Source organism: Ctenopharyngodon idella, chromosome 11 (genome assembly GCF_019924925.1).
Source record: "Ctenopharyngodon idella isolate HZGC_01 chromosome 11, HZGC01, whole genome shotgun sequence".
Classification (NCBI taxonomy): Eukaryota; Metazoa; Chordata; class Actinopteri; order Cypriniformes; family Xenocyprididae; genus Ctenopharyngodon; species Ctenopharyngodon idella.
In genome coordinates, this window is record NC_067230.1 from 25,763,510 (window position 1) to 25,775,477 (window position 11,968).

The 11,968-nt window shown below is 36.4% G+C and overlaps 1 protein-coding gene across 1 annotated transcript in view; it reads right to left on the minus strand.

Annotated features, from left to right (window-relative positions):
- Positions 1-7,108, minus strand: part of dnah1 (dynein, axonemal, heavy chain 1) — a 37,926-nt gene extending 30,818 nt beyond the window's left edge. The window contains exons 1-14 of the mRNA XM_051912798.1: positions 6,959-7,108; positions 6,404-6,476; positions 6,145-6,319; positions 5,094-5,226; positions 4,834-4,966; positions 4,499-4,657; positions 3,925-4,177; positions 2,973-3,130; positions 2,644-2,855; positions 2,266-2,564; positions 1,362-1,512; positions 966-1,156; positions 611-836; positions 406-525 (exon numbers count right to left, since the gene is read on the minus strand). Of these exons, the coding sequence (XP_051768758.1) occupies positions 406-525; positions 611-836; positions 966-1,156; positions 1,362-1,512; positions 2,266-2,564; positions 2,644-2,855; positions 2,973-3,130; positions 3,925-4,177; positions 4,499-4,657; positions 4,834-4,966; positions 5,094-5,226; positions 6,145-6,319; positions 6,404-6,476; positions 6,959-7,093 (2,418 nt within the window). The 5' untranslated portion in view covers positions 7,094-7,108. The remainder of the gene's footprint in view (positions 1-405; positions 526-610; positions 837-965; positions 1,157-1,361; positions 1,513-2,265; positions 2,565-2,643; positions 2,856-2,972; positions 3,131-3,924; positions 4,178-4,498; positions 4,658-4,833; positions 4,967-5,093; positions 5,227-6,144; positions 6,320-6,403; positions 6,477-6,958) is intronic.
- Between the last annotated feature and the right edge of the window lie 4,860 nt (positions 7,109-11,968).

The following is an 11,968-nucleotide window of genomic DNA, read 5'->3' on the forward strand; positions in this document are numbered from 1 at the left end:
TAAAGGCAAAAAACATAAAAAAACTAGATTTTATATTTTCTGAAGAGGGGTGTTGGAGTTGAAACTGCCAGGGTGTTGCTATGCAGTTGCTAAGAAGTTCTTAGTGATTTTTAGCACATATCTATGTCATTGTTTGGATGTTCTGGGTGGTTGCTAAGGTGTTGCTAGGGAGTTCTTAGTTTTTAGGTGATTGATTACTATACAAAGTCAATAGACCAACCTCCAAGTCACTATTATATTCAGGTCTCTAGATGCGGCTTGAGTACTTCAATAAAAGTGTATGGGATTTTTTTTTGTGCCCATTTTAATGAGCTATCGCAAATAATATAATTTAGTTCAGACTTTGTAAGCGGCAATCTAAAATTATACATGTTATGTTGTGCAATGATAAACCAGTGACTGTACCTCATGCACTTTGAGCTGCTCAGGGACTAGTTTCATCCATTCTCTCTGCTCTATGAGCTCCTCAATGCAGCTGGGCTTCTCAAACAGCTTTTTGCTGATGGCTTTACACTCCTTACATGCCTGAAACATACGCACAATATTATGTATCAGCTTTTTATTCAGACTTGATTAAACATGCTTCTAGTCCAAATGAACACTGACTCACATCCTGCATCTGTTGATGTAACCTCAGGGCAAGTCTGTCCAGCAATGCTTTGGCGAGGGCTTTCTGTTTCTTTACCAGGGTTTGCCGAATGGCCCCCACGCTGACCGCAAAGGGTCCGATGATGATGGCAGAGGGGATGGATTGTTCTAAAAGTCTCATTTCCCTCAGGTGCTCCAGAACTTCCTGCTTCACCTCCTGAGGGGTCTGGTTCTTCTGACTGTGCAACCTTAAAGACACAAAAATATAAGCAGAAGGACAATCCTTGGTGTGTGGGGTATTACAGTTTACAGCATACAGTATGTACATTCTTCACAATCATCAGTATATAAAAAACTAGCAAATATTAGAGATTTACTCTAAAAAAGTGTTGATATCAGAGTTGTAGAGCTCCAGGTGGCATTCATATTCACGGGCGTAGGCTCTAAGAGGTATAATGGCCTGGTTCAGGGCCACACTGATGCTCTCCCTGAGATTCTTGACTTCAGGTTCCCACAAGCCCACTGACCATACCATATCTTCAACAATGAACAAGTTCGTCAATACAAACTGAGAGAATGGGAAAGAACAAAACAGAACAAAAGCTTCAAATATATAATTTTAATAATATAATAAGTATTGTAATTTTTATTAAAAAACAAGAAAATAAAGTAATTTTGATAAACACAACCTCTTTATGTTCTAATCTATGATCATTTATTCAGTAAAAGTTTTTCATAAAACGTATTTATGTGTCAGAAATCAGATAGGGAACCTTGTCTACTCGTGGTATGTTGTATGTGGACAGGATTCCTTTATCAAACAGGTTGATAACGGAGGTCTCAAAGCTCTCTAGAGGAGTGCTGTAATGAACCCCTGTCTGGTTGAGCACCAAATCCACTGAGAAGAGAGGTTTCTTTTTTGGCCTGCATAAAATCATGTTGGAATGTGGATATGTTACATACAATATAAAAACAGTGCCACTCATATTGTCTCATTTAGATCAGTGTCGCTTTTTTGAATCCAAGGCCCCCTTTGTCCAAGACAGTATTCGAAGGCCCCCCTATCTAAGATTATATGTATTGTAACTCTTTATCTTAAGTGTTTATATATATATAAACTATATATATATTTTAAAAGATTATATTAAAGGGGTCCTTGATTATGATTTCACTTTCTTGCTGTTTGAGCATAAACAACATCTGCAAAGTTACGACGCTGGTCTCTCCATCAGTGTCCGACTCCAGTTTAGACAATGTAAAGTTGAACACCGTTACTGACAATAGTCATTTTGGCTGCGTGACATTTTCCAGCTTTGTTGTTGTTGAGCAACTGAAGTGTGAGCTGTTAAAGCTCCGCCCTCTACTGAAAAGGGCTCATTTGCATTTAAAGGGACACGCACAAAATGTACGCACATTCTGGGAACACCAGAAACTACATCTTGTGAAAAGGGGCATAATAGGTCAACTTTAATATAAATAAATTTAAAATATTGTTATGACTGATTGGGGGCCCCTCGAAGTTTGTAGAGGCCTCCTAGTGGATCCTGGTCTCCTGGTTGATAACCACTGATTTAGATTTTCCATTTATACAAAAGAAATTCAATATAAAGCTATATCAAACATAATCATATAAACATATTTAACAAATAGTAACTAGGATAATGAGAAATCACATACTTGTATGGGCTGCTTATGAGATCAGGGCCCCAGGTCAGATCTTTGGGGCAGTGTAGGACACTGTGGCAAGCATCGAGTATAAACTTAGCCAAACTGGCCAGGGAGTCCTGCACCAGGAACCTGAGTGAGTCATGCTGAAAGCTGTGAATCAGCGCCATCAGGCGACACAGTTTGGACATGCGGTAAACATTCCAGCGGGAAATAGTGAGAATGTACCAGTCACGTTTCTCATTTTGCAGATTAGACGTAATCGCATTACATATAGCCGCCAGCCATGACTCTCGTAGAAACAAATGGACCTGTAGGAAGACAGAAAGAGTTTGATGACACAGAGGAACATTTGTATGTGTACATGTTTGCAGGTGGCAGTTTGTTTACCTGTGCATGCTTCTGAGACTGTGCCGACTCAAAGTCCTCCAAGCGAAGTGACTTTGCAAAGCTTACATGAAACAGGCTCATTTCTGCCACCCTGTTGCACTCTTCTCTCACTTTGGACAGCACAGCAATCACTTCAGGCCTAGTGAGCAGAGTATTAAAGATAAAAGCTCTACGGTTCTTCTCAAAGGGATAGTCAGGGACTGAAACCAAGCCTAGGAGGAGGGGAGACGGGAAATTGTTGGTGGGCATCAACAACAACAAATCATCATCATTAAATCTCGCACAGTCTGAAAGTAGTCTCTTCTCTATTCTGATGTCCATCTCTCTACCTCTCTCGGGAACTCTCTCAGGTTCTTTTTGAGGCAGTGTGATATAGGAAAGCTCTTCTGGGTTGTCCTGTACCACCTTATCAAAGACCATCCGGTTCATAGTGCGAATGTAATCCAGATGAAGCTCGTTCTTCAGTCGCTCCTCACAATCCTGTAGACTGTATAGACAAATGTGTTTTTGTCAAACAAAAAACAAACTAATACTATCTGTGACAATTATGTGCAGCAGACATCAGTAACTATATGGTGTGTGTGTTCTGGAACTGTACATCTGGTGTTAATGGAAGGTGCAGATGTTTTTTATAGGAAGGTCTTAATATTTTATTTTTAATGATCATACTTGGGTACAATGGAATTCATATGCATACAGTATTTGGCTTTTTTTACATTACTGTACACCAGTGCCAGAGATTAACTTCTTGTTAAAGAGGCAATAACATAGTATCTGCAGACCCACTATATCCATATTTTATACAAAACCCATAACTATTCTAGCACAAAAACAAAAAATCTAAAAAAATACACTACTATTCAAAAGTTTGAGATCTTGAAAGAAGTTTCTTATGCTCACAAAGGCTGCATTTATTTGAGCACACAGAGTAAAAACAGTAATATTAATATTTTAAAATATAATTTATTTCTGTGATGACAAAGCCAAATTTTCAGCAGCCATTACTCCAGTTTTCAGTGTCACATGGTCCTTCAGAAATCATTTTAATGTGCTGATTTGGTAACATTATCAATGTTGAAAACAGCTTAATACTTTTGTGAAAGTCACAAAAAGTTCAAAAGAACAGCATTTATTTAAAATAGATTTTGATGAAACAATGTCTAAATGTAAAAAGTCTTTACTGTCACCTTTGACCAATTTAAAATATCCTTGCCGAATAAAAATTATCAAAAAAAAAAAAAAATACTGACCCCAAACTTTTGTTAATATTTTCATTCTCACCGTTTAAGATGGAGGCCTGGTGTGGAGAGTGCATATTTTCTCATGCGTTCTAAACTGGCGGGGTCAAGAGTGGGGGTGCCACTCCAGACTGGCATACAGTCAATTGAAAGATGGTACAAGATTAAGGCCTCTGTCTCCTGTCTCAAGTTCTGTGCAAACTGGACTCTCTGGGCAAAGACACGTGGGTCCTCTGCACAAAACAGCAGCCTGATCCTGGGAACCCAATACTGCCCTTCTTGCAGTGACAAAACCCCTGGAAAAGAAAGGAAGTGTGGAATAGAAACAATGGTTTAAGAAAGTTTCACTATATCACAGAGTTAAACATGAAACCAAAACATTTTGTGGCTTGCAGTTGATGTCTTTTAGGTTTGATGCTATTTATATGACATAAAAGTCCCTATAGCCAGGATATAAATGTTTATTTACTTTCTTTCTCTTCTGGGATAAGCCTGTTTCACATCACAACTTTCTTATTTCAATAGGAAAAATGTCAGCATAGGAAAAAAGTGCTTGTCAAACTGTTTCATGAGGTTTTTTAAAATAAGCAAGCTTTATGAATGGCTTTTGTACATGCCTTCGCTCTGTCCTCCATTCAAAATAGGTTTTCCCTCAGAATCACGAACCCATCCATTACAGTCTGCTTTATGCACCAAGTACTGCTTCTTCTCCTGGCTGTATTGTAGTACGCCAACCAACTGCCAAGAATACTCCAAAGCCGGGCTCTTTGGATCCACTACACGTCAAACACATGAGGAACAGACATTTAATTTTTCCCATATGTGTCCATATTGCTCCCACTGGATGGGCTATAATATGAATTTATTTTCAGGAGGAACAACAAGACAAATGATGGGATCCATTCGACTGCAATATGTCAGGTATTTTCAGAGCATTTAGACAGCACCGTACCAGGTGGGATGCTGTCTTTTGTCGGCAGCAGGGCTTTGGCAGGAACAGGTTTGCGGTTGCTGGAGCCCTGCTCATAACCTAAAGCCAGCCATTCCTCTGGAGTACGGCAGTCAAACTCCTCATTGTCTAATATCTGGTGTTACACAAAGAAATTTAATAAACACAAGTATGCAGCCAATTACTAGCCATGAGCAAACTTTGACATTAAAATTCACTTCAAGAATACTTCATGAAATCAATATACAAGCAACATGCATGACCTCCAGAGGCAGGTAGTTTGAAACAGGCTGGGAGGGGTTTTCTGTCTGGTTTCTGGGCATCAGCTGGTTGGAGTCAATGCCTTGCTCAGTCAAAAGCTTACTGATATCTAACTTCTGATACTCCCTCCTACGTCTGAGAATTAAAACAGACACCAACATTAATGCATACTACATGAAAAATCTAGAAAAATGCCTTATAAGAAAATAAGGCATTATATATAAATAAAATTAAAAAAAATAACTACTCTAACTATTTACTATCAACCAATAACCAAATTGGCACACAAGCAAACAAAACTATCCTTGAAATTAAACACTGATATATATTATTACGAATTATATTAATATAATACAAAATTTAAAAATATGATAATATATATTATAAAGATTTTTAATGTTTTTAAAAAAAGTCACCAAGGTTGCGTTTATTTAATTAATAATACAGTAAAACAATAATATTGTTAAATATCATTACAATTTAAAATAATTTTCTACTTTAATATATTTTAAAATGCAGTTTATTCCTGTGATGCAAAGCTAAATTTTCAGCATCATTACTCCAGTCTTCAGTGTCACATGATCCCTCAGAAATCATTCTAATATGCTGATTTCCTGCTCAAGAAACATTTCTTATTATTATCAACGCACAGATGTGCTGCTTAATATTTTTGTGGAAACCATGATACATTTTTCATGATTCTTTAATGAAGAGAAGTTCAAAAAAACAGCATTTATTTGAAATAGAAATCTTTGTAACATTATAAATGTCTTTACTGTCAATTTTGATCAATTTAATACTTCCTTTCTGAATAATCTCAACAACCAATGATTTACAGCAGAACACACTTTGGTTACCCTTTTTGACAGAGACAATTTTTCTTAACCTTTCATAATTTGATTCATGGTTTTTAAGAGGATAAAGCATGTCAAGCATCCTGTCCATGCTGGCATCTAATTTAGTTAGCTTCTACCAAAAACAGACCTGCGGCTCATTTTTGGGTTGTGACCCACCAGTTGAGAACCACTGGTGATATTTGTCTGAACTGCTCACCTCTCAATCTCGATCTTGCGGGGCACATGTCCTGGGGGGCAAGTATAAGGTAGCTGAACTTTAGGAGTGTAACTTCCAGAAGGAAAGTCTGTCTCGTGCTGGAGTTGTGTTGATGGTTCATGCCAGTCCTTCTCCAGAACACTGTGCAGGTCAGGAGGCGTTTTCAACACAGCTACTACAGTCAAAAACATAGAAAATACAATGAGTACAGTTAGTTTTAGCATTTGTGTTTTGACTTGATTATAGGTTTATTTCTTACTTTTGCTGGAGTTGGATTCATATCCCGCCCGGCACAGTAAACTCTGCTGGGTCACTGGACCTTGCGTATATGTCTAAAAACAACAGCGTGAGTTTTGGTAATCATCTTTTACAAAACAAGGAAGGTATATTTTTATGTTTATATATGTGTGTGTGTAGGACCCCATAACTTCTGTGATGTGGAAAACGCAGGCAGAATAGTGAAATTCAGTGAAAAAAAAAAAAAAAATGAATATTATATATAAAACACAGAATATGGGGGGAAAAAATTAATTTGGGAAAAATAAAATGGAATTTAGGGAAAATATCAGATTTCAGGGACCTATTATTGTTACATTTTAATACATTATTAAATTGTTTAAGTTTTATTCAACTGATTAGACATGTTTTTTGATTATTAAAATTTAATTAAACAATTCAAATGGAATCCAGAAAAAAAAAACAGAAAACACAGAGTTTTGGAAATAATAAAATGAAATGTAAAAATAAAACAGATTTCATTAATTTCCTGAGGATGACAGAAAGAAGCAGTAAAAGAAGAGAAAGAGTGTTTTACCTGTTGCAAACCTTTGCCCGATTTAGTAATGAGATCGGAGTAGACGCCCCTCAGAGGGGACAGGTTGCCCCTGTGACCCTCTCTAGGCTTGTTTGGAGGGTGAGGGCGAAACATGCCAGATCCATAATTGTCCATAATTTCTTATCCAATCCGTCTGGGGGGAAAAAAATGACAAAAGCAGAATGTATAACGAAGCACTGTTACAAAATATCTAACACTGTATTTCAATAAAATATGACAATAGCGAGAAGTACGGTCGAGTTAAATACCTCATTTACATTTAAACAAAATCCGTTAAAAGCACAATTTTAAATCTACCTCACTTCAAATCACAACCGCTGACAGGCACGCGTAAAAATACAAAGTACAAAGGTACAAAGTTATAAATATATAAAAAGTGCAAACCTTAGGTAAAATAAATAAGTTGCAGTCATTACTTCGTGTATATTTGCAGCCGTCCTCGGTGGTTAAAGTATTTTGACTGTTATTTAGTGACGCGGTTGCTAGGCCAACGCCGTTCACACGGAGCTTGTTGTAGATTCCGGTGCACTAGACAAAAATGGCTGAACGCTTTACAATCAGTTACTGTGGAGAGCAAAACAAACACTGAGTGCTATGCAAAATGTTTTCTAGTCTGCAGTTTTAAAAAGAATATATATAGCCTAGATTGTTCAGGTTAAGCATTTTAATAATAAATAAATAAAATAATGAGACAATGTATTATTTAATTGTAAAATGATACGTGTAGATATTAGGTATTAATTAAATAATTAAAATTAAAATTTAGCCAGTGCCTGCGGCAATTATAAAACACTTATTTAGAAGCAATTCTTAGTTCATTTCTTTGCTTTTCTGTTCTGTATTTCATAATATTCTATTCCTTAGAGGTTTAATTGAAAAAAATAATAATATTTTAGGTGTTGAAACTTAACCCCTCAGGTAAAAATGCCTCTGAAAATCAACTATAGGATAAACTATTTATTTATTTATTTATTAATTTCTGACATTGTTCATAAGTAGCCCTCTGTATTTTCTTTCATCACATGATACTGTATATGAAATTACATAATGTGTAAGTATAAAGTATGACTGCAATGGTCTCAGTCAGTGACAGCCTCTCATGAGAGTTTTAGAAATTATGTTGAAACTCTGACATTTTTTTGTACTGCAATAGTTAATGGCAATAATCATGACCTAATTCATTGGAATGGGCGTCCCAGAGTGATCTCAACCTATCCGTTCTCTTTTCATCTCATCCTGTGTAATTGTACTCTATATAGTCCCGAATGACCCACAGGGATCCTCACACTCCTGGGTCAAAAGGTCACCGAATCCCGCCCCGTTTGCCAGCGGAGATCATAAGCAACACACACCTTCACCCCTGCTGGCCCTGCATATCATCCTGAGCATGCTCACTGTAGCGTGTATGAATTACTTCATGTGCTTGAACTCATGTGTCATTCCCAGAAGGTGTCTTGCAAACCCAAAGACAGGGTTGGGCAAGGTCAGAGGTCAAGTGCATGTGTGAAATTCAAAATGAGGAGTCAGAGATGCCTTTTGACTTTGCAGGGGATCTAACTGCCATCATTGTAAAAAGGACTAAAAAGGACATGACAGACTGACAGATCATTAAGGAGATTCATCAGATCATTAAGTCAACAGGTCAAAAAGTTAATGGCAGCAGAGGAAAGACTTGCCAATTAACAACACAAGAGTGATACTTTGCCACAAGCTACTAATGCCTGCTCAGTTTACTCCCCTCAAATGAGGCAGTTAGTGTAAGGGTTGCCAATTTCAGCAGAGGAAAATAAGGGACACTCCCCATCTCTTTATATCACATATGATATGTTAAATAGCTGCTGTTTTGTTGTATTGTGTCTTGATTTGTTTTATGACTATCATTCAACTGTACGATGTTCTTGAGTGTTTTGAAAGGCGCCTTTAAATAAATGTATTATTATTATTATTATTATTATATGCCATAACAGATGTAAATAAACTATTTATTTTCTTTATGTTTCACAATTTAAAAAAGCATACATTTTATTATGACTAACAATTAATTGTGATTAATCACATTTAACATAACAAGTTTACATATATATATATATATACACATACATTGTATATTTACAAACTTTTATTTTAGATGTGATTAATCACGCTTAATCGATTTGACAGCACTAACATATGTGTGTGTATGTGTATATCTACGAGGGCCACACATGACATGCAGGAAAAAAATAGTAGGCTAAATCGTGCACACAGTTTAGCAAATCGAGGGGACGAAATAGTAAATTGTGCGCACGATTGAGCAAATCGAGGGATCAAATTAGTAAATTGTGTGCACGATTTAGCAAATCGAGGGAACGTAATAGTAGCCTAAATCATGTGCACAATTTAGCAAATTGAAGGAATGAAATAGTAAATCGTGTGCACGATTTAGCAAATCGAAGGAACAAATTAGTAAATCGTGCGTACGATTTAGCAAATCGAGGGAACGAAATAGTAAATCATGCATACGATTTAGCAAATTGAGGGAACGAAATAGTAAATCATGCGTACGATTTAGCAAATCGAGGGAACGAAATAGTAAATCATGCATACGATTTAGCAAATCGAGGGAACGAAATAGTAAATCATGCGTACGATTTAGCAAATCGAGGGAACGAAATAGTAAATCATGCGTACGATTTAGCAAATCGAGGGAACGAAATAGTAAATCATGCGTACGATTTAGCAAATCGAGGGAACGAAATAGTAAATCATACGTACGATTTAGCAAATTGAGGGAACGAAATAGTAAATCATGCGTACGATTTAGTAAATCATGCAACGATTTAGCAAATCAAGGGAACGAAATAGTAAATCGTGCACACGATTTAGTAAATCGAGGGAGCGAAATAGTAAATCATGCGTACGATTTAGTAAATCGAGGGAACGAAATAGTAAATCATGCATACGATTTAGCAAATTGAGGTAACGAAATAGTAAATCTTGCGCACGATTTAGCAAATCGAGGGAACGAAATAGTAAATCATGCGTACGATTTAGTAAATCATGCAACGATTTAGCAAATCGAGGGAACGAAATAGTAGCCTAAATCATGCATACGATTTAGCAAATCGAGGGAACGAAATAGTAAATCATGCCTACGATTTAGCAAATCGAGGGAACGAAATAGTAAATCATGCATACGATTTAGCAAATTGAGGTAACGAAATAGTAAATCTTGTGCACAATTTAGCAAATCGAGGGAACGAAATAGTAAATTATGCACACGATTTAGTAAATCGAGGGAACGAAATAGTAAATCATACGTACGATTTAGCAAATTGAGGGAACGAAATAGTAAATCTTGCGCACGATTTAGCAAATCGAGGGAACGAAATAGTAAATCATGCGAACGATTTAGTAAATCATGCAACGATTTAGCAAATCCAGGGAACGAAATAGTAAATCATGCGTATGATTTAGCAAATGGAGGGAACGAAATAGTAAATCATGCATACGATTTAGCAAATTGAGGTAACGAAATAGTAAATCTTGTGCACAATTTAGCATATCGAGGGAACGAAATAGAAAATTATGCACACGATTTAGTAAATCGAGGGAACGAAATAGTAAATCATACGTACGATTTAGCAAATCGAGGGAACGAAATAGTAAATCATGGGTACGATTTAGTAAATCATGCGTACGATTTAGCAAATCGAGGGAACGAAATAGTAAATCATGCATACGATTTAGCAAATTGAGGTAAGGAAATAGTAAATCTTGTGCACAATTTAGCATATCGAGGGAACGAAATAGAAAATTATGCACACGATTTAGTAAATCGAGGGAACGAAATAGTAAATCATACGTACGATTTAGCAAATTGAGGGAACGAAATAGTAAATCGTGCACACGATTTAGTAAATCGAGGGAGCGAAATAGTAAATCATGCGTACGATTTAGTAAATCGAGGGAACGAAATAGTAAATCATGCAACGATTTAGTAAATCGAGGGAACGAAATAGTAAATCATGCACACGATTTAGCAAATCGAGGGAGCGAAATAGTAAATCATGCGTACGATTTAGCAAATCGAGGGAACGAAATAGTAAATCATGCAACGATTTAGTAAATCGAGGGAACGAAATAGTAAATCATGCACACGATTTAGCAAATTGAGGGAACGAAATAATAAATCATGCGTACGATTTAGTAAATCATGCAACGATTTAACAAATCAAGGGAACGAAATAGTAAATCGTGCACACGATTTAGTAAATCGAGGGAACGAAATAGTAAATCATGCAACGATTTAGTAAATCGAGGGAACGAAATAGTAAATCATGCACACGATTTAGCAAATCGAGGGAGCGAAATAGTAAATCATGCATACGATTTAGCAAATCGAGGGAACGAAATAGTAAAACATGCACACGATTTAACAATTACATTTTTTGTTTAATTCTGTTATTAAAATTTATTTTATTCTTTTTCATCTTTGACCTGTTATTTTATTTTCCAAAAATATACATATGCATATATATATATACATAATATATTTAGTCACATGTTTGCAGAACTTCTAAACACATTTCTGTCAAATGGCTTGCAGTAAATCATACTACCCTCACAAAATTGTGTCCTTCCCTCTAGCTTCTTAACTGTGCAGTTGCGTCATGAGACATCGACCCTCAGTGTATCCCAAGGGCAGATGCAGCAGACACATCTTGTCAGTAGATCCAAACACCTGCCAGCAATTAATGAGTAATAGCTTTGGCTTACAACATTACAGGGTTGTTTGAACTAGACAGATGAGATTTCAGATGAGATCTCTAGTGCATTGGGTCTTCAAAACAGAAAAGTTCTCATTTTGTGATCTAGAATCAGGGCAGATTTGTCCCCCAAGTGATTGAGGTCATTGATAAACTTCAGATGAAAGACATTTCTGATAAAATGATGCACATCTGGGACTTTCAAATGTCAACATAGCAGAAACTACACCAGTATCAAGAA